This window comes from Pimephales promelas, chromosome 8 (genome assembly GCF_988280905.1).
Source record: "Pimephales promelas chromosome 8, fPimPro1.hap1.1, whole genome shotgun sequence".
Lineage (NCBI taxonomy): Eukaryota > Metazoa > Chordata > Actinopteri > Cypriniformes > Leuciscidae > Pimephales > Pimephales promelas.
This window is the reverse complement of record NC_142776.1, coordinates 34,773,544-34,797,724: the sequence shown is the minus strand read 5'-3', so window position 1 is coordinate 34,797,724 and position 24,181 is coordinate 34,773,544. Positions and strand designations below refer to the sequence as shown.

Below are 24,181 nucleotides of genomic sequence, written 5' to 3'. Positions count from 1 at the left end.
ATGAGCAATACAATGCAATGCTCTCTAATGAACGATCTTTGCTCTATAATGTCAGCATGAGCAGGGAACTGTAGTGCACATTAAATTTACTAGTCATCATTAATACTTTCCACAGAGGCGAAATGCCAGCATGACTTTTAAAGGCCTTTTCATTTGCTTAAAGATGAAGTGTGTAATTTGGGGGGGTGAAAAATACTTTTTCTTATCTCTGCTTAAGCCAATCATAGGTTGCTTCCTCCTCATCTTAAGTTCGACCTTTAAAGACGAAAATACTGCGGTTTCTGGATCTCAGTGTAGCAGCAGTTCATGAACGCGGCCATCTCAGAGCGCCGCTGCCCACAGAGCTTCTCCTGGCACTGCTAATAGCACCTGGTCAATTTTGATACACTTTATCACATCAGTCTTGCCAGAGATGGCGAGAAGCGGAGGGACAGTATGGTGGTCTCAAACTGTTCTAAGCTAAATTAGGATTCCTCCACTTGCTTTTGTCCCTCCGGTGTGTTTGTGAACAGGGCCGCAGACACTCGGGCTAAAAGAGCAAGTAATTGCCTCTGCAGGCGTCTTTTGTTCTGAAGGAGGGATACGGAGTTGTGAAGAGGCACTCACTCGTTTAAGTGGCTGAACTCACACTAGACAGAGATTGAAACAGACACATGCAGCTTTTAACAAAATGGAACCCGCAAAGAACGTCCTGTCTTCGGTGTGTGGCGAGTGAAAGGACAAGTTTGCGGCACTTTGTTTCCACTGACGTGTCGCTCTGATGGGAATAAACACTCTAGAGGAAAACAGCTTGCGTTTAAAAGCCACGACCTGTTAAGGGGAGATCACTGTTTGTTGGAGTGTGGCAGCTATTATATATATATATATATATATATATATATATATATATATATATATATATATATATATAAATAGAGTGTTTAATGGTCAAGTGTAAAATAAGAAAAAAGAGATCCACGCATGAATATAGGCCAAAAAGCCCACGGGATTTGATTGTTCAGAGGCCACAAATAAAAAGTGCATGCAAAATGTTTTCATCAGTGTTAATGGTCAAGTGTTAAATGGTCACAAGAAATATTTATTTAGCGGCACTATTTCTAAATCAAATTGTAAGAAAACGCCAGATTTTCCTTTTTTTAAATTGAAGTACAAGATGATCTTTAGAATTAAAATAATTATAATAATTATAATAGGAATAATAAAATGTTCGTTTTTTGGTTTATTGGTTGGTTTTTATTTTATTTTAATATTTGAAGAGTTCAGATGCAAAAGCCTCTAAATGCCATTTGAAATTTTCTTCTTTAATGATGATTTTTATCAAACTTGTATATTTAAGTTCAGTAATTTCACTTAAATAACAATTAATAGGTAATTATCATTGCCATTTAAGTGAAATTACTGAACTTAAATATACAATTTATTGATTTCATTTATTGATTGATACTTCATTTATTGATTTATTTATTTGAAAAACCTTATGAAATGTCCAAATTGTGTACCTTGTCGCCTACTATCCAATAGGTTTGCATTTAGAGTTTTCATTTTCTCCATGTGAAATGGAAATTGTGTTTTTTAGTATCTTTGTTGCCGGAGACGGGGGTTCGAGCTTGGAACGGGTCAAGACCGGTTAGATTGGTGCCGTGACCCTGATGGGAGTGAGGTTTATGGTGGTTAGTGTAACGGAGGCAAGCTAGTAAAACCTCACTCCCCCGGTCTCAAGAGGCGCATGAGTGTGTTAGCGCGCCCATCTCCCATGCCGGTTCGAATCCAGCTTGAAGCGGATTGAGCAGTGCAGTGAAATCCTTAGCTCTATTCATTTATTCATGAACATTGCTTTTTAATTGAAAAAAATGAAATAGGAATAGCCTTAATCAAGGGTTAATTAGCATATCTCCCTCTTCCTGTTGTTCTGTACAGTTCATCAGCGGCTGATAGTATTTGGATGGAGACAAAACATTTCTCTCTTGCGGTGGTTGGGAGTGTTTTTGAAGCGTCTCGCGCTTGTTTCACACGTTTTTTTGAAAGAAACTCTTGCTGTTTCTATCTTCATTTACACCTAACACTGCACTCAGCTGTCATGCTTTCCTTTGTTCTTTATGAAAAACAGAGTGCTCTGTATGAATGGAAAGACTATAGACAGCAAAAGCAACTCGTGTCATTGTTTTTTTGTTTTGTTTTTTAGTTTCTTTTGCCTAATCCTCTTGGTAATACTTTTCACCAGACTGGAGGTGTTACTCTCGAAAGCAACAGCTCCTGAAATTGTAGCTCTGCTGTCTCAAATACCTCCATGCAGACGACTGGCTGATGCCACTTTTCTTTTGTCATTTTGTACTGCATGTTTCTTTTATTCATTCTCACTGGAGCGTTTTTCCTCCCGAGCCCCTAATGTGTAGATGATTGCCTCAGGAGGTTGTTGTAATCATTCATACCCGTGTTCATAATTCATAATTATAAGCATCCCATTTCAAAATCTGTTCAAAATACTGCAGAACTCTGCGATGCACTTTAATTTGTGATTTTGTTACCCCTCTTTTGTTTTATTTTTGATAAGCCTGATTGTGCAACACACAACAGTTGATTATGACAAATAATTTGATTTTAAAAAGAGAAAGCAACTAGATATGCACTTTTATTTAAACAAAAACAAATAGTGATTGCCCGTGCTGAACTCGCGTCCCATGGTCTTGTGGGTGGTTACCAGGGGGTTGCCATGTGGTTGCTAGAGTGTTCTGGGTGGTTATTAGATTTAGTTGCTGACTGGTCCAAGTCAAAAGAGTTTAAGTCTCGCTGACATTCTGGTCCCAAGATATAGTTGCTAATGGTGTGAATGGCTGTATCATTGCTATGTGAGTTCTGGGTGGTTGCTTTGTGGTTTTGGGGGAAATTAATAGTTATAGTGTAGTATAGTGTTATACAGTTTGCAATTTATTGGCCCAAAATGTACAGAAAACAATGTATTTGCACTTTTTTACCTTGTTAATAGATATGTGTTCCTGGGTTCCAGCAGTAGCTGTTGTCCTCAGAAGAGAATTGTAGCCAGCGTGGCAAAAAAAACTGCTGTAATGACTTACTAATCCATAACATGCTCCAGAATTGACCAACTAAAACAACTTATTGACTGTAAATCTGCTGTCATGTGGATTAGCTCTAGTAGGCATGGCAAAATGCTGGACAGTGACATGAAATCCATATTCTTCAACTTCTCAAGCTAACCATTAAGCATTTGTCATAAGAGTCCCATGTTCTTTTTAAACACATCAATGCAAACGTGTCATTCAAGCTTGGTAAACTGCAGTCAGTTGGATTGGTCTGTGGAGTTATGGTCTCTCTTTTACCTTCTTTCCAAACTGTCATGCATGTCCCATTTCTCTTTTTTGCTTCCATTTTGTTTCAGATCATCCTAACCATCATAGTAACCACACATGCTTAGAGCAATTTGGCATACCTTAGCAACACCCTGACAATGAGCCACAACACTTTAGCATCATTGCACAGACTGCATCACTTACTGTACATTTCCTTTAGAAAATGTAAAAATTCAGTATTTATATCCAATCTGCCAACAGTAATAGCGTAGTCTATCAGTAATAATTGAGTTAAATGTATACTTGAAGTCTCTTTTCTCACCTCACAGTTTGCCCTGTGCCGCAAAGATTAGTTCTTTTTCATACCTCTTTCTCCATCTTTCTCTGCGTTTTTCTCCCCGTCATTACACAGTTATCGTAAAAAGCCTTTGACAGTCTGTCAGTGAATTATTTGACTGGAGGGGCAGACAGTATAGCTCAGCTGTCACTTCCTGTAGGGATGTTTCCCATCAGCCGAGACCCCCTCCTATTATTCCATTCCCCAAGTCCCAGCGCTCCGGCTGCTCTCAGAAACGAAGCACCGTTAACATGCGGCCCTCACCTCCTTCTTCTCACCCTTTTCTCTTACAAAAAGTTCTGGAGTGGTACCATAAATCAGTGATGGCATCAGAGTTTCGATATGTACACTGTAAATATAAATAAAATAGCTACCGTACTGGCAGCTGTGGTTGCCAGAACTTTACCGTCAAACATACAGTATGGTAGCAACGTTGTTGGTTTTACAGACTTAAAATTTACGGTAATAAACCGTATTTCGATATCTGATATAATGTTATTTTACTGACATATTGAAATTTGTACCATTGCAATACACTGAGAACCACCAATCACAGCATTGATGTTGAGAGTCACATGATCAATCAAAGCTCATCACAAGCAGCTCTTCCACATGAGAGTTAATACCATTATATAAAAGCTGCATAGTGTAATTCGCACAAACATTAAACACCATCATGGTAACACTCTTGAAATTTTAACAACACTAATTTAACAACATTGCATGTAACATAAAACCCTAATGTACAAAACTGATTAGAAAAAACAAAAAAACATGTTGAACAGTTATTTCAACAAAAATACATCAAGTATTATACAATGAGTTGTTCTTTTTCACTTCCAAAACTGGTATTTTACAGTAAAATTACATTAGATCTATCACAGTTATTTACCGCATATAGTAAGGAAACTTTCTGTTAACAAATTAATAGTCTTGTACCGTTAAAATCAGGATAATTTCTATATAATGGTATTAGAGCTTTGATTGATCATATACTACAGTATGGTACTGTCTGAAGTTCAATCATAGTATTTTTGGAAGTACCAAAGAATAACATGTAAACACATGAATTTCAGAACCTTGATATATTTCAGAGAGCCGTTCACTACTGTTAAAACGTTTAGGGTCAGTAAAAAAAATGTCAAATGTTTTTGAAAGAAGTCACTGAATTTATTAGGTATGAAATAAAGTAAAAACAGTAGTAATATTGTGAAATATTGTTACAATTTAAAATAAGTTTTCTATTTGAATTTATTTTAAAACATACAGTATTTTCTTCCTGTGATGCAAAGCTGAATTTTCAGCATCATTACACATGATCCTTCAGAAATCATTCTAATATGATGATTTGCTGCTCAAGAAACATTTCATTATTATTATGTTGAAAACAGAAAAAAAACAGCATTTATTTGGAAAAAAAAATCTTTATAAAAAACATTGTCCATATATATCCATATCTGCATGGGAAATCCTCTTAAAACTCGAACAGTATTACTTTCACCCATTTTACATTGGCTAGTGTGTTTGACCCCGCATGTCCGATAGCACTCTGTGACAGACAGATGGTCTGCTCACATATGGACCCTTCTCTGCTTCACTGTGTCAATCCACCCACTGCTTCAATGCCACAATCAGATGGGACAAACCGCCACTGACAGCAAGGTCACGTGTTAGTATTTGCCCTTTTCCTCTGCATTGACGGGTAATTTTTCAGTGTCAACCGTGTGAGTTGAGGTCTGTGGTGTGTTTGCATTCATTAGCATTGGATGTATTTGAGAAACTCATATTGGGTTTGATTCTCATGAGCCAAATTGATATGTGCAATGAAGTGTGTTTCTGAAGAGTGGCACTGATAATGGCACAGTGAAGTTATAAAATAAATGCTTGGTGAGAGACTGCCTCTATTGCCTCTTCAACATGCTTTTCTGATTGATTTATTAGTGGTGTTTTGTAAGATGAGCTTCATTACTACTATGTTAGGGTTAGTCATTTAATCAACATGCAAATGAACTCATGAATCCTGTTGAGGACATTTGTGATTTTACTTTTCTAAGCAATCCAACTTAAGATTTTGAGCTGGCAGATGATAAATACCATGGATTTACATGGACTGGGGCCATATACTGTAGGGGTCTGAATGTCATAAACTCTAGGATTGACTTTTTTGACTTGAGATAGTAAGTAACCATCAAGCAACCACCCAGAATACCTTAACAACATTTAGCAGCATTTTAGCAACCACACACTATAGCATTACGTTTTATTCCATGTTAATTTTATAGCAAAAAAAAAAAATAAAATAAAAAAGCATGACTACTTTTTAGTCTGTTTTTGTCAACATACACTAAATGATGTGTTGGATTTATAATGTGTTTATATTTAAAATATATATGCACCATTTTTGCATCATACTTTTTAAGTAATCCCGCCTTAGAAAAATTTTACTTAAAATAAAAAAAACAACCTTTTTTATACCTGTCTACTTAAATATTTACTTAAGTTCACACAAAATTCTTTACTTAAAAATAAATGCATCACGTTACATATATCAAGTAAAGAATTGAACTCAAATATTTAAGTACACATAAAAGAGGTTTTCCTGTTTATTTTATGTCAAATTATTCCGATTACTTAAAAAGTATGATGCAAAAATGGTGCATGTACAGTATATTTTAAGTAGATCCAACACAGTGCAGGCCATGTGAGATCAAAACAAATCTTAGTGCTGTTAATTTAACATTTAAGATCATTTATATATATAAATAAGACAATTAAATGAGTTTGAACCAACCATTTTAACTTATTTTAGATCTTCAGCTATTGGTATGCACTTGTCAAGCCAAGGCAAGGCGAGTTTATTTATATATCACATTTCATACACTATGGTAATTCAAAGTGCTAGAAAGGAATTAAAATAATTACAAAATAAAAGCAAGGGAAATTAAAACAGTTATACAAGGAATTTAAAAAGATGTAAAAATGATACAGTTATAAAAGGAATTAAAAGAGTAAAAAACACTAATGTATTCACTTGAATGATTTATGCAGAATACAGCTAAGTGATATTGAGTGGTGCTAAATAAAGCAAAAAAAGAGAGAAAAATTAGTATTGAATTCTGCTGTGTTTTTGTGAGATTTATTTATTACTAGGCTGACCTTTAGCTGCTTTTATCAAATGCAACTTGTAGTGCATTAATCAGGGTACGAGCACACTCTGGGCATGTGCATTGCGAATGCAATTTAATGCTCATTCTTGCATTGCTGTGTTGAAAATAAACGATAGAGTTACCTTCAAATGTCTGTGCTATTAAACCAGAGTTTCTGTTGGGTAACTAGCAATATTCTCATCAAACTGTTGCTCCACCTAGACAGTAGTTTAAATAAAAGAGATAGATGAGCATAGAAGAAAACGATTAATGCTAAAGAGCTCGCTGTGCCAACGCTGAGATTGACACACTTTTCAGATGTGCAACACAGGCTTCTATACAATATAACTTGCCATTAGCAAAACCTTCCAAGGCCCTGTGATGTGAAGGCATTATTGTTTGCGTGTCTTCTGAGATGAGGTGCACAAGGACAGGAGATCTATTCAAAACAAGTGGCTGTTGTAAACGCTCACAGAAACACATGGTAGCATCTGGCTTCCTGTCTCAGAGCTCTAAACTTCCATGCAGACTTCACGCCCAAATCTGCCGACTAATTAACACCTGTCACCGCCACACATGGCATTCCAAGGATGCAAGTGAGATTTTTATCGTCATAACTGGCATTTAAGGCAGCCATGAATGCTATTGAATAGAATAGAAATGTTTGTTTTTTTGTCATCTAAATGAACAGTTGTATTTATGTTATTGTTTAAATATGATTAGGATCAAAACAAGTACAGTATGTGGTATGATATGTACAAGTTGTGTCACCTTAATTAAATGCCATTACTTAACTTAGCTGTTGTGACTTTACGTGCATGGGGAAATGGGTAAGACTTTACTTGAAGGCGAGTGCATAAGACTGACATGACACCTTCATAACCATGACATGACATATGTCTTGAATATGAAGTAGGGTTTATGCATGTTTATGACAACTGTCATTAAGTGTCTTTCGCTCAATAATGACATTTTGAATGCAAATATGACATTGTTTGAGATGTCTTTGTTATGACATCTTGACGTTAGATTAAGTTAAACTGTCATGTGGTTGGCTGTGACATTGGCTGTCTTGAGGCCATTATAACTGTGTCATGAATATTTTCCGTGACCTCAACTACAGTGGTACTAATTGAATTTGTCATTAAAAAGTTATAATGGCTTCATGATGGCCAATGTCAAAACCAACCAGCTGACAGTTTAATGTAATGTTAACCAATAAAGCTAGGTGGTTTTTTTAAGTTTGATCATTAATCTGCTATGTCATGTTTATGACAGGTTGTGTTGTCTTAGTAATGTCAAGTTGTCATGACAACCACTGACAGGTTATGATGTATTGTTTATGTCAAGGTGTCATCTCAAACAATGTCATAACTGAGCGAATGACACTTAATGACAGTTGTCACAAACATGCATACAACTTCCTTCATATTCATGTCATGATTATGAAGGTGTCATGTTAGTCTTATGCACACCCCTTCAAGTAAAGTGTTTCCGGGAAAGGGTAACAATAATGTTGGCTTCTCTCTGTTTCGGCCTTGGCACTGCATTTGTGAATCCTTCACTATCATTAGAAATGTTGTTATATAATTAACTGTTTCTTAATGTCATGCACCTCATGATGGAAAATAACCCGCACGTCATTGTGTTGCAATTACTAAGATCACTGTAGCTTGACAAAAACAATGTTCCTCAATACAGTATCATTTTGACATTTAATTAAAACACAAACTTTCCTCTCCTCTTCCAGGAAACCAAAATCAACTGTGTGCGACTAGCTACCAAAGGTATGAGAATTGTTTCACTTATTGTACTAGTTTGTATGAATGCCACATTTTATTATTATTATTGATTTATTCACTTATTTTGCTTGTTTCTTTGTATATTCAGATGAAACATGCTTTGGAAATGTTCTTTGGCTGGGTTGATATTTGGATAGTTCTGTTTAAAACACACTCAATGAAACTCAAGTCATGTTTTGGTTGAAATTAAGCAGATCTAATATTATAAATGTCATTTCCTCTGTATTCTTAATAGACATTTGATTTCATAGTGGAACCCATTACTAAACATGATGAGGTGTATATATATATATAACTTTTAAAAAAGGACGAAGTCTTTTCATTGCACAGTCTGAAAAACCTCTGGCATCAGACTGAGATTAGCGCTCCTGGTTTCATTGAAAAAACTGAAATCCCATTTTATTTTACCTGCATGATTATCTGCCTCTGGCCAACAATTTTCAGTTTCTTTTGCTCCATTTCATTTCCCCCTCTCTCCGTAAAAAAAAGACCCTTTTACATAATCACTTCCAGGAAAAGAGCAATCACAAGAGACTTTCTATTACTTAATGGACATCACGGATAAAGAGACACTATAGCCGTGCAGCGCTACAGACTCATCGCATTTTTCTTTCTTTTCCAGTTTTCTTTCATACCTTTTGGCTTTTTTCTCCATCTTATTCAATAAGCTTGCTTGTTTGTTTTGCTGAACTCATTTTATTTTGCTCCATGTCAGGCTTTTTTTCTTTCTTCCCATGGCCTGTTTTCCTTTCATATCCCAGATAGATCCGTCCTGAGTTGGGTTCTTATGATTGTAAAAAAACAATTACTTTTGTTTAGAAAGACATGGTTTAAAAACTGTGATGCCTTGAATACAGACATTTAAGTTTTCTCTACCTTTCATTGTCGTTTTAATGTTGGAGTTTTTAATAGGTTTAGATTACGGGGTGAATTCACTAAAACGGTTGCGTGACTTTTGCACGTAAAAACCTTCGTCTTATTTACTCACCGCATACAATCAAGTTTAACGAGAATGAAATAGCACTGCACTGAATTTAAATGAAGTCATTTCCATTCATTTCAATTGAAACACATTTATTTTCTGTGTGCATTAGATTGCACCTTATTCATGAAACCCAGCGTTTTGTGTCTGGTACGATTAATGTGGAAATATTACCTCCCACGTAAAGTAGGCGGTAAACGATATATCAGTAAGATATGTTTGTCTTCATTGTCTAGAGATCACAGAGTGCATTTTTTTGTATTTTAAGGAACCACCTCCGGTGTGGCTCGCCGTTAAGTATGTCAAAATGCATAAATCTGCTGCATCCTCTGAACTGGCATGCAAGATGGAGAATCGTAACGCTCAATTTTAAATTCAGCACACATTTTGTAGTCTCATTAGCACAGTCACCTCATTTGCATAATTCATTTTATTGAATCGAGTGCTTAAACAATGCAAAGGCAAAAAATGACATTAGACGCAATTCAGTCTTAGTGTATTCCCCCTAAATGTATGTATTTTAAAACATTTCTTTTTATTACAGTTTTACTATTCTTTTCAGTTTTCATAGAATTGGAAACAAAAGCCACATAAGGCGTCAACTTGGAAAAAATAAATTGCATTTTTTTTTTTTTAAATGATAAGATTTTCTCTAACTCTTATGCCTACTCTGTCAGTTCCATTAGATGATTCTGGAGTAATTTTAATTTTCCCTTGCGCATTAGCCTATACCTGTTGTATCATATACATTTCAGTTTCCTTTCCAGCCAAATATTACTCACTGGAAGGAAGCTCAGATGATCAAGTTGAAAGCATAATTCTTTAGACTATTTTTTCTTTCCTTCTTTTCTCTCATGCATGCCGGCCTGGAACGTAAAACCTTGTCTTAGTGGTAATAGGTAGGGGACAAAATACCACGCCCTACATACTTGTCATTCCCAGTGAAGGTGAATATTATACCATAGTCAAACTTTTCTTTCTTCTTTGTTCTTTTCATCCACATTTCTTCTGCTGTTGTTTCCTTCTCTCTTTTTTTTCCAGACCTTGTTCCTTTATTCTGCTTCTCTCCATCGACATCTTAATGCCTTTTTTGCATGTCTGGTCCACTAAAAAGTCTAGCTGATTCTCATTGACTTCATTGACACTAATGTAATTTGATACCCCGAGAATGTATAGTGCCGCCCACATGTTTTAAACGATCATATAAAATATTAATATTTCATGTTTTAAAACAACAAATACCCCTTCTACAATAGTTTTGCTCATGACCTTGTTATGCTCCGAAACAATTATTAAATTATTATTTTTATTCAAATATTGCCTTCTTAGAAATTACATAATCTTGCTTTTGAATGATCTGTTGCTTACTGGGGGTCAATATATTTATTATGGCTGGCTTTATATGTGCGTGTATATAAAATATATAATTTTATGGGTGGCTTTATATCCATTTTTTTATTATTAATTCAGACCATTATTTAAATGTGGATATACTTAAAGATATTTTACAGTAGAGCTTAATAAGTTTCTGAGCAAAATGTGAGCATAAATTGATATACGTTGCCTTACCTCAAAACTCCACCCCTTACATGTGACCGCTTCACCCAACATAACCCCAGTCATACACTCTGACCCTGCCAGCATAACCTGTGTGTGTGTGAGTGAGTGAGTGAGTGAGTGAGTGTGCGTGCGTGTGTGCATGTTTGTGTGTTTGCCAGCATGTTTTTTGTGTGCATTAGTACGCTTGTATTTTTGTGTTATTCATGTGCACATACAGCATACAATGTGTGTGTGTGGAAGTATTGAGTGTGTTTGTTATATTTGCTTTTTGTATGTTCACATAATTCTTCTATTATATATTGAAGAGTGGATTTTGTTCAGATCAGATGTGAAGCCCTTGCGCACACACACACACAGATGCACAGGTGTCAGCTCTTTAGTTCCAGTGCAATATGGTCCACGTCTCATTGCTTCTCCATTTCACTCTACAGTCACATACAATATGCTCAATTGCCCTGACTGTAATTACAAATTGCTTGCACTAAAATGTCTCACATTTCTGAAGGGTCCTGCTGGATATCTGCGTTGCACAGGAGATAGTCGACTTTTAGCCAGCCAGTGAACCGTTACAATGCTTAATCGTCTGAATTATGCAGATTAAAGCTGTCGTCATTTTACATTTTAAATATATATTTTGACACGCCGTTATAAGGATCATAATTATATTTTGAGAGTTGAATTTGAGTGCACACTGGCCCTAAAAAGTAATTGCTCACTTAATTGAAACTTGAATCAACAAATCAAAGCAAGCTGCTTTTATTGTAAAGAAAGAATGTACAAGCACACTCTTCAAGCATATTTTTACTAAAAGAAGATTATTGGGTTTTAAATGAACATTTATACAGTATTTAACTTTAAAACTTGCATCAATGAATAATATTTATTTGCAGATTGATATTTTGTTTCATAGGCAATGAAATTCATGCATTTTTAGATTAAACACTTTTTGGGGCCAGTAATATTCACTAAGCATTAGAAAGCAAACATGGTTGTGTTTTCCGCATTGTCCCAACAGTCCCAAAAACAAGCAAAAGAAACAAACACAACACATCATGAATTATGCATGGACACTTTGAGCTTGAAATCAATTGACAGTTTACACAAATGCCCTTTGTTTCTCAGTGCTCCCATCTGGAATTTAACTCAATTTAACAAAAAACACCAGCAATGCTTCAACCCAAATACACTCGGGACACAAATGGGATTTTAAGTCATCTGTATTTAAAATCCACCCTTTAACCTCTTTGTATTTGGTAAAGGGGGACACTTTTTTGAGCCATTAGCATCATGGGTTGTTTACATGACTGCCTAATCTTAATCTGAGTCCATTTGAGATTAGTAATCCTGTTAGATGCATCCAACGATGCATCCGTAATCCCGTCGACTGGCGAACAATGGCCGTGGAGATTTCGACGGTGATATGCACCCCCATATAAACCCTTACGTAATCCCTCGGCCTACAGACCTGCTTTAAATAAAGTTATACAAACGTACCTTTTCACACGCTAACAGAACCACGGAGTATCGCTGAATGTCGGATATTAAAATGCACCCACTCCAACGCCCCCTGTATATGGTAGGGATTAAGTTTTAATATGATGGGCTTTGATAATAATTCCTCTTTGATACTTAATTTTACCCCATCAAAATAAAAGGATTTGCATACTCACATATTTTTATTGGAGAGCAAGTGGTTGAAGGGAAATGCATGGCGAGCGTTTATAATTAAGGGCAGCGTGTGTTTTAATTGATCAGTATTGGTGCTAAAAATTCATCTGTTTTTTGACATATAGAGCTCTACTCATTTTACCAACCCTTGAAGACATCACAAAATCACTTCTATTTTGTGATGTCTTAACATTTAAATGGTTTTCGTTTCCTGTTTACACTTCTGGGCTTCGGGGTCTGTACGACCCCAACAATTGATTGAGTAATTGTACAAAAAAATATACATTTTTATTCATACAAATTATATATATATATATATATATATATATATATATATATATATATATATATATATATATATATATATATATATTTGTTTACTTCTCATCTATTCATTAATGCTGTGTTTTTGGAGATATAAAGTACTTTTGCATCCATATACCACACAATTCCTCAAATACACCTTTAGCTTGCATTTGAAATATTATTTTTTTTTATATGATACATTGCATTTATGCACTACTACTAGGCCTTCATTTCTGTGTAAAAACTTTCAGATTTTTGCCGGAATTTTTTTTTATTTTATTTTATTTTTTATTTTATTTTTTGACACATGAAGAAAATATATTTAGTTTTTTTTTTTTTTTTTTTTAACATTTCCCATTCATTTCAATGTGGGGTCATATTATATTGACCCCGAAGACCAGAAGTGTAATTTTTTTTTTTTTACAGTACATATCTTCAGAACAACCGAGTTTTTTTTTTTGTGTGTGTGTGTGTGTGTGTGTGTGTGTGTGTGTATAGATAGATAATGTATGAAAAGTCACAAAATCTTATTCCACTGAGATGAAGGGAACCTTTTTTTTTTATTAAGTAAAAGTCGATTGGGGTCGAATAGACCCCATGACCCGATTGAGGGCTACAGGGTTGGTAAAATGAGTCAAAATGGGTAGGTCAAGATTAATATTGTTGTTGTGAAGAGAGTGCTGGTTGGGAGGATGGTATCAGAAAAGAACCACATCATGGCGAAAGAGTCTATTAGGATGTGTGTGTGGATCATGAACTGTTGAACTCAATCAGATCAGAGCAGACTGGAGGACATGGAGTTCAGTCACCACATTGATAGAGTCAGGCGAACACATAGTCCATCCACGTAAACCATCCATAGCGCTGCCTTCACCTTCTGACAGCTCTGGATGGAGCTAAAAAGTGTTTGGCTAAAACACTCCAAAGACTAGCGAGGTTAGAAGAGATTGGCTTAGTGTTCTTTCAAAGGTCAGAACAAACTAAACTTCTGATCGTTTTCGAATTCCAGTTTAAAATATATGTCTTGCCTGCCGCATTCAGACTACACAATATCAGCCCAATTTAGGCACGACTCACTGGGCGTAGGGTGTCGTGATGATTCGTAAACGACAATGGGCATCGGGACGCAAGAATCTATTATTTGATTATTATATCATGTTTCATTTTTTTTTGGGTTCCACCTTGGGTTCCGTCACATCTGTGATATTGACCAATAGGAGCACAGAAGCTCTTCCATACAGATCTTTCAAACATGGCAAACCAAAAGGAGGAAAGGTTCGTGAAGATATGGTAACAATAGTCCTGCCTGAATGATGTGTCCTCGAGGCACTACCACAACAGAGTGAAAAAAAAAGCGTATCAGTGAGAACACTCGTACACCTCAACCTGACTGTACATCACATTTTTTACTTTATTGATATTGCTTTTAATTGTAATGTCAACGGAACATAAATTAAGCCTTTAAAGAAAAGGGTTATTGGGCTGTTTACAGTGTCATATACAATAAAAGAGCCTGCACTGCGACAGGAAATAGAAATGAACACAAAAAACCTGCCGACTGCTATACCTTACACAACACTGACGGCGGACTTGAGCTCAAGAGTGCTGTAGCTCAGGAGTTTTTTTTCTTTTTTTTTTTCCTACGAATTCTCTCTACACACAATATGACGTAACACTCTACGTGTATGTTTTAAAAAACATAATGTATGAAATAACACTTTTAAATAGCCCACTTAAAGTGTTTACTATACAAATAAATTATTAAATGCTAAAAAACTGGGGGTTCTGCAGCACGTAGAGGCTGACAACCACCCGGCGCGAAGTGCATCAAAATAGTTAGTTAATTTTTAGTTAATTTAATAGTTAATTTTAATGATTTATTTTCATCAGTTACGCTCGATTGATCTAGCATTTTAAATAATATGAATACGATAAAGTGAATAAGGTCACATTTATTTGAATGAACAAACTAAAGCATTTAGAATTGAATTCATGAATATGAATTAATTATGGAGAGTGAGAGCGAGAGAGATTCATACCTTTGTCTTTTCAGTAGTTCACTTTAATAAAAAAAAACTTTTTCTGATAATTTACTCACCCAATGTCATCCAAGATGTCCATGTCTTTCTTTCTTCAGTCGAAAAGAAATTAAGGTTTTTCATGAAAACATTCCAGGATTTTTCTCCATGTAATGGACTTCAATGGGAACCAAACTGTTCAAGGTCCAAAAGACAGTTTCAGTGCAAACTGAAAACTGTTCAAAGGGCTTTAAATGATTCCAGACGATGAATAAGGGTCTTATCAAGCGAAACAATCGCTCATTTAATAAATCAATAACAAAGATTAAGTTTTATAAGCTCAAATGCTGGTCTTGCTCTGTTCTGTGATGCACGTTCGTGACTCTCCAATTCGAACTCGTTTATCAAAATGAACGTGTCATTTGGTTCATTCAATGAACAAACTAAACGAATTGACTCGGAAAAAGATTCGTTTGAACGAGTTCGAACAGGAGAGTCACGAACGCGAACCACAGAACAGAGCAAGGCGAGCATTTGAGCTTATAAAACTGAAAAATATAATGTAGCGTTTCGGTAGCGAAGCTAATTTATTACTTTAAGTTGTGGAGCAGCGTTGGTAACAACTTTCTTTGCTCTTGAATGTTTCTGTGTGTGCGCTTCAATGAAAACAACGCATTGATATAGAACGGTGATTAAACTGACTTTGAACTGCCTGGACTCCGAATGAGCCAAGTGGAATGGATTTGAAGTCAAGGCTGTAGCTAAAACGCGGAATGATTTTTTTTAGAGCATTCCTCAAGTTGAATGGATTTGACTGACTGCGCTCTGAAAAGTGAACAGACATATGCGCTGAATTATAGACGGTAAATGTGTGTGGCAGGTATTCTCATTTCATTTTCATTTCATTTTATTGTTTATTTTTACAGGGACAATGCACAATTAAAAGTAATTGCACCAGAATTAGCTAATAGCTAGTTTACATCTGCTGTCCCTGGGCAGGAAGACAAATAAAATAACATACATTACATATACACCACATGAAGCATCACAGTACATATATGTAGATTATAAAATTTAAAACCAAAATATAAAACAAATAAAGTACAGTTCAGTCATTAGTGGTTGCAATTTTGTTTTGATAGTAGCCAGTGCTTGAGCTTATTTTTAAAGATTGAGTAGCTATTCAGGCTGCGAATGTTTGTAGGTAGGGAATTCCACAACCCCACTACTCTAACTGAGAAAGCTTTTTGCCCAAAGGCTGTTTTTCTGTACTGTGGTACCAAATCTCCCCTGGCAGATGCTCTAGTCCTACCTGCATTTCCATTATGGGTCACACATCCCTGAAGAGGGGGTGGGGCAAGATTATGTATAATTTTGTACATCAGGCACACATCAGTATAAAACACAAAATTATTCATATTTAAAAATTGCAACTTTTGCAAAATCGTACAATGATGGAAGTCCTTTGGTTTTTTATCTAACACTTTCATGATTTGTTTATGCAGGGAGTGCACTGGTTTAAGTGTAGTTGCATCTGCTTGCGACCAGCATGTTATACAATACGACAAGTGAGGTAAAATCAGAGTATGTACTAAAAGAAGTGCAGCTGATTCAGAGAGCTGGTGCCTGATGCTTTTAAAATTATTCAAATTGAATTTAACATTATTTATAACCCTTTTTACTTGCTTTTTAAATGACAGGTGTTGATCTATTATTATTCCTAAATATTTAACATGCGTCACAAATTTAATTGCTTCACCATTTAATATGATATCTGGATTCACAGAGTTTTGTTTTCGCGCAGTGAAATACGTGCATACAGTTTTACTTATGTTAAGAGACAAACAAGACTCATTTAACCATTTTGAGACTTCCACCATTGCAGATGAAAGTTTTTTTGCGACTAGTTCTTTAGTTCCTGCATGAGTAAAAAGCACAGTATCATCTGCATACATTATAACATCTATACCTGGACATGCTTGAGGCAGATCATTAATATAAATACTAAATAAAATCGGTCCTAAAATTGACCCCTGAGGAACCCCCGTAGGACAACTAGCAAATAAAGAGCATTTATCACCCACTCGTGTGCATTGACTTCTATTACTGAGATATGATTTCATCCACATCAAGGCAGCATTTGATAAATTAAAATTCTGAAGTTTTGACATTAAACAGCTATGGTTCACAGTGTCAAACGCCTTTGTGAAGTCTAAAAACACAGCTCCAACAACACCACCTTTATCAAGTTTACTTCTAATTTGTTCAACAAAATAACAATTAGCAGTTTCAGTAGAATAGGTTTTTCGAAACCCAAATTGCATTTGGTGTAGTTTCGCATCACTTTCATTTAAATAAGAAACTAATTGGTCACAAACTATTCTCTGAGTTTTGTTTCATTTTTGTGACGTTTTCCACAGAAAAGTTCACAAACACGAGACGGCAGAAAGCGCACCTTTATTTTATTTTTCCCTTTATTTTACAAAAGCAAAATGGTTTGTTTTCATTGTAAGTGGACACATATAAAAGTTATTTCTAATAATGTATTGCTTATGTTTAAGCATAAATGACCAACAAAAATAAAATGTGTAATCCATAAAAAATCCACCAAAAAGTGCCAGCACGTTTGTCAACCCCAGAGGATTAAAACAAATACATTTTTTAAAAAACACGTCTCTAGACCCCATGTTTCCCCCCAACTGACCCGCGTTTTAACTGCAAAATCAATGGCCCATTAGATCGCAAACTCATTGGAAATGAATGATTTCTGATTGTTATGTCACTGCAAATCGCTGTCCTCACATATGCACAGTACATGTCATGTTTTCTTTTGTGAAAAGCAAAACTGTGGAAAATAGTTATATTTATATGTTAGAACTGAAAAACAAGCCAAACTGATTAATAAAAGGACTTTTTGTGTAGGTTTAGCTCTTCAGCATACAGTTCCAGAATTTTTTTTAAATGTTTAATCTTCTCATGCTTTAAAGAACTGTACGGTTTGAGGGAAATAAATAAATCAAAATGATTGCGCTTACATGAAAGAAAACCACCCACATAGAGAGATCAATGTGTTAATATGCAGCAGATTGTTAAAGATGTCGCACTGGCAGGTTCAGAAAAATTCTCTTAAATGCAAAGTGAAGGTAAAAATACAACATAATTGTTTAATCATTGAAAGCAGGGATTACACGCTTTTCTCAGGTTTAGATATTTTATGCAACCATTTATTTATATTTTAAAAAAAGTATGCATATACATCCTTTCTTCTTTGCATCATTAAGATTGAGGTAGATGGTGGAATGTTTCATTTAGTTCATGTTTTGAAAAATAAAATGCAAAAATATCAAGATGATTATGATCTTTTCAAAAGTGATTACGGAAACATCTGAAATTCTTTTAAAGAAATAATGGCAATTTCACAGTAGAATTGCATGCCCGATGAAGGAAAAATGAGCCGTTGGTGTGGAGCCACGCTAATCTGAACCGTATTTTCTAAAAGTCATGCATGGTTGTAAAGATTTTATACAGATATCAAAATAACAATATATCGCCAACAAAACGTCCTGCAAGATGTGGTGCATGCGAGTATGCGACAGACACACACTGTACATCTGCATGAATCATTTCTAATCATTCTTGTATCCATATTTCATGCCTGCATTTATTGCATTGAATTGTCTTTCAGTTTATTTGCATTCTCTAACCCGAAATCCAAAGGCCCTAAAGTGTTTCATTTCACCACAGTGATCCAGTATTTGAAAAGCTCCTTAAGGTCTTTTTTTTTTTTTTTTTTGTCTGTTGCCTGTGAATTAACGCCATTGAACAAACGATTTCCCTTTGCCATAGACCCGCCACACAGTAATGATCACTGTCACTAGTGCATTTGTTTTGTCTAAATTTGAAATGCATTGAATTAATTTAATTTTGAATGTGGGACTGATTGTGCAAATGAAAGTGTGTGAATGTGGGACGTGCTTGATCGGGCATCATTTTTACGTGTTTTCATTTGATTCTTGTATGTGTCACCATAGTACATTTCTCAACAGCTCTTGTCTTAGTTAAAGACCCTTTCTCTTCTTTGTGATGTACTTGTTGCTTTAAAGGTGCATCTACCCAGAATTCCAATGACATAGAGCCTGAAAAACAGGTGGACAGCACGGTAAAGATGGCAGGCGTCATTGCGGGAATCCTCATGTTTGTCATCATTCTCCTGGGCGTTCTTCTCACCTTCAAACGCAGGTACTGCTTGCACACACTTTTATTATCCACATTATGATGGATAATAGAATGTATGTACTGTATATATAGTTGCTTTAACCCAACTTTGGGTCAAATATGGACAAACCCAGCCATTTTTAACCCAACGTTTGGGTTTGTCCATATTTGACCCAAAGTTGAGTTAAAACAACCCAGCATTTTTAGAGTGAATGTACTATAGCTGAGGCACATTTCTTTTTCAAGGGAATTTGAGGGTGTTAGTTAGCATTGCTTTTGACATAATCAGCTTTTGTGTCTCCTGGTGAAACATGCACACTGGCTTTCTTTCATTACATCACTTCCTCTCACCATCTTTACCCCCCCAGCACACCCCCTCATGTCCATGTGCCTTACAAGAGCCCACCATAGTGCCTCCGCTGTCCCTGCCGCACACCAACACACCTCGCTCTCAGCTCTACACTCCTGTAGGTCTTTCCTCTAGTGTCCGTCTGGAAAGGTTTATTTAGTCTGGACAGGAATTACGGGGGTGTTTGTCTGACCTGCTATTTAAGGTTTGAACCCTTTAAATTGAAGTCAAAACTAAAGTTTGAGATAGATGGGATGCGATTAAAAAATCTTACATATATAATAAGCCGATATTTGGCCATTTTGAGATTAATAGAAGTGGTAGTTTCAAAAAGCTATCTGCATTCTTTCTACATTGTAAATGCATCGTTATTTATCATTAAACTCGGTTTTAAAATATTTTCGTGAATTTTCATTTAATATTAAATCTTTTAGAAATTTTATGCGTGCCTCATTTTGCATTACCTATATTTATAAATACTAATATTATGTCATAAATCTTTATACTAGATTGTATTTTTTTCCACAATACTGGAATTTCTAACTTTGATACGATACCTTGAAAAATACTGATTTTGCCATATGGATAAGTTTTATACTATCCCATTTATTGTCTATCCATTGAAAATCTAGTCAGTCAATATTTTCAAGCTCCAAAAAGTACATGATGCATCGTAACAGCTAATCCATATGAATTAGGCGGATGAACAGATTTTAATTGAAGTTACAATGTCTCGGTTACATACAGTATGTAATCCTCGTCCCCCGGAGGAGAACGTGACCGACAGTTATCTCACCTAAATGTTTGGTCACTCAATGTATTTGTGTTTTTACAATGAGGTTATTTTGTTGTAATAGCTAACACACAGCATATAACCGACTGTGTTTACGACTTGTGAGCTGTTTGAGAGGTGACTTTGTGTGCATGCGAAACCTGCGAGAACTAGAAGAGTTATGGTAAAATTCAGGCACTGTAACACCAACACGATAGATGAGTGAGTGAAAGAAGGCGGGTGTGTGTCAACTCGCTGTCAGAGAGAATACAGAGTGAGAAAGCGCAGCAGGAATGAAGTGTATTGATACTGCGGCCTGCGGGAAATTAGTATCAGAACAGTTTTTTATATTTCAGTATCGATATGTATCGAAAAAACAATATTTTAGACAACACTACATTGGCATTAGATATATATGTGTGTTTTTGAACATTTTGTATTAAAGGACTGGTATAATACGGTTTTCACAAGATGTCAAATAAGTCTTTGATGTCCCCAGAGTGTGTATGTGAAGTTTCAGCTCAAAATACCACACAGATATGTTTTATAGCATTTCAATATACATTTTTGAGGGTGAGCAAAAGCGCACCGTTTTGTGTATGTTCCTTTAAATGCAAATGAGCTCCTCCTCTGAGCACAGAGGGCGGAGCTTCAACAGCTTGTACTCACACAGATATTGAGAATGAGGAGTCACGTGGCTATTTGGGCGGGGTCTGAGCCATTCGGTCATGATGGTAGGTGACGCTATCGGTTACCAGGGTTTTTATCGGTTTTTAACGCAGCAGTTACTTCCAGGCATGGTAAAACAGTGCGGTATTGCGAGAAACTCCTCACGTAATCAATACTGTTTTGTCGTGGGAATCCTACCAACATGGCGGAAAGGGGAGGGGCACTGTAAAATGACGTCAACGCCTCATTCTCAATACCGTGAGCTTAGAATTATAAGGTTCTATCTTCGTTTAGGGTAGTTCTGAGATATTGAGCTTCAAAGTTTTTACATCCCAGCTGGCAAAACTGTTATGTAATATAATCTTCTATTGTTGCTTTATCTATTAATCTTTTTTTTTTTTTTTTTTTACAAAAATAACACCACACAGGCATTAATAAACACCTAATGGATCAGATTATGTCAAAAACTCAATTTCGACCAAAAGTGGAGATAGAACCTTATAATTCTGAGCTCACGATACACTGGAAATTTCAAAAACTTTTAGCCTTTTATGTTCAAACCGGATTCAGACAATGATGAAGCGACTCATGAAGAAGTGACAACATATAATGTATAATGCAAGTATAATGCAATCGGACGTTTCTGAATGGTTAGTTATCTTATGTGTAGTTATCTTCTAGCTTCTTCTGTCTTGAAAATTTAGGAATCGTGTTCCGGGGAATTTACATTTGTGTAATACGTGTTCTGGGGAACCCTAAAATTTACATAAACCCTGCGGTGTATGTACATTTTAGGGTTAATGATGTCATTTGTTGTAGGCTAGTCCTTAAAGTGATTTCTTTAAAAATATCTCCCTATGCTTTGACATTTGAGCCTTGTAACTTGTGCTCAAACAGAACATTACACTAGCCTGGGTTTCCCCATTCTGCCTTGCCGCAGCGTGATTTTATTCGCACTGCTAGGCAGTCTGGATACCATGAACCAAATTTTCCCCTGAAATAGGGAACCAATCACAGAACGGGGAGGGAGCACAGGCGCATTTGATAAACATTCGTAGCACCCAATAATACGGCTCTGGGCATTCGTAAACCACGCCTCAAAAACGAGAAAATGTGCATGTGGTTTCCACGATACGTGGTCTGGCGTTAGCCAGGCTAACATTACACACTAACTTAAGTTAAAAAAGTTAAATCATAATGACTCACCCGTTTAATAATAATGAGCTGGCACTGTATTCACCTTATAGATAATAACAATTTATTGTTAATATTGCAAAATGACGGATAAATTAAACTGACTTAAAAATATTTAATGAAGATTCACAATAAAAAAACTGAAAGTCTATTACTAAACAGATATGTCTGTATAAGAAATAGGTTTATGCATGTTTCTTTTTGCATTATTTAATTAAATTATTTATAATGTATGGGCATTATATAGGCCATTGACCACCAGCTACTATATATCACAGCATACTTAACATAGTACGCTATTCAAATAGTACTGTAAGTTCACCACCATTTAGGTTCATTTTTTTGTTATAGGCAAACAAAGAGGCTTGTTTCACTGTTTCACTGCCTGATACAATAAACAATGTCCTATTATTGACCACTGAATACTGGTGGTAAATAGAATTTTATTGTAAAGGAATTTGTGTGTACATTTTCTTGAAGACATAACAGAAGTACTTCATCAAATGATGGAGAAGAGCATTATTCAGATTCAGCAAACTCAGCATTTCAAATAGCCAATTTAAGTCTCGAGTCCTTACTTTTTACTCTTACTGATAATTGGAGAAGATATTTTAAAAAACGTGGATTACACATTAAAGAGCCAATGGAAATTCCTTAAAAACATTGACATCCATGATTGTCATTCTATAATTTGCACATTGTCCAATACTATGAGGGCAGTAGTGAATATAGATCACGCCGGGATCCCACTGTGACCATTCCTGTTCTTCACGGTATAGTCAGGGTCTGCACTTACGCTGCTATACTCAAATAGCTGATTAAGTTAACCTTGTCTCTCTGCATATTAGCCTAAACCTAGGACTTTTTATGTTATTTTTATTTTTTTTTACCTGTTTGATTGTTCACAAGGACAAGGCGATCACGGTGGGCTTAGTTAGAGTGCACGACACATTGCCAATACGAGTCACAGTCGGAAATATAATAGTGGTTAAAACCACCAGCTAAATCATTAAGCTCTAATTACCATGAATTGTAAAGGAGTGCTTGACAGCACTATTGTTAATACATCACTGTCTGGAGCCGTGCGAATTGAAACTTAATGATAGATCTCCCTATTAAAAGAGCAGGAATCAAAAGGTTAACCATGAATGGCCTTAGTAGGTGTTCATCTTCCACAGTCGATGAAGGAAGGGCACTTCTGCTGTTCATAAGGTAGAATCTTGAAGCTTGAATATTACAATAATAGCTTGTGTTTTTGTCAGGTTTCTGATGTGTGGTAGTCATAGTAGCAGAAGTAATATGCAAATACAAAAGTTCTACAAGTCTGGATTCACATAAATAGCTCAGACTGTGTTTTTGGTTTGAAAACTTTACAGCTTTCATGCATACATTGAGACACCAATACATTGTAGCAGCTATCTATAGGCAACTACCATAAATGCAGTCTGTGTTGCTGTGTTGCTGAGCTAGCAAAATATAGCACATGCACATGTTGGATTAAACATTTTAGTAACTTTTATAGGTCGTTTTTAAGCACCATTTTAAGTACCCTTCTGTACTAGTGAAAGACTATATCAGGTAGTGTTGCAATTCTGCATCTCGTTTTCCACCTCAAATTCAGTTGGAATTTTAAAGGCATTCTTAAATCAGTCAGATAGTTTTCTGATTATCAAGCAAACTATGTCATCTATGTTAATTTTGCTGTTTAAAAGATCAGCCGATAAAGGAGTAGTTTACTTTTTAAAAAAAACTTTTGCTGATCATTTACTCACCCCCATGTCACCAAAGATATCCATGTCATTCTGTCTTCAGTCGAAAAGAAATTAAGGTTTTTGATGAAAACATTCCAGCTTTTTTC

At 35.7% G+C, this 24,181-nt stretch overlaps 1 protein-coding gene across 10 annotated transcripts in view; it reads left to right on the top strand.

The window, feature by feature from the left end:
* Positions 1 to 24,181, top strand: part of ptprt (protein tyrosine phosphatase receptor type T) — a 259,071-nt gene that overhangs the window by 159,638 nt on the left and 75,252 nt on the right. For 6 of the 10 annotated variants that reach the window (XM_089134443.1, XM_089134444.1, XM_089134449.1 and 3 more), the window contains 3 exons: positions 8,539 to 8,575; positions 10,463 to 10,519; positions 19,228 to 19,363. In XM_089134443.1, coding sequence (XP_088990569.1) covers positions 8,539 to 8,575; positions 10,463 to 10,519; positions 19,228 to 19,363 — 230 coding nt within the window. The remainder of the gene's footprint in view (positions 1 to 8,538; positions 8,576 to 10,462; positions 10,520 to 19,227; positions 19,364 to 24,181) is intronic. The other 4 variants (XM_089134448.1, XM_089134447.1, XM_089134450.1 and 1 more) reach the window with 1 other exon arrangement.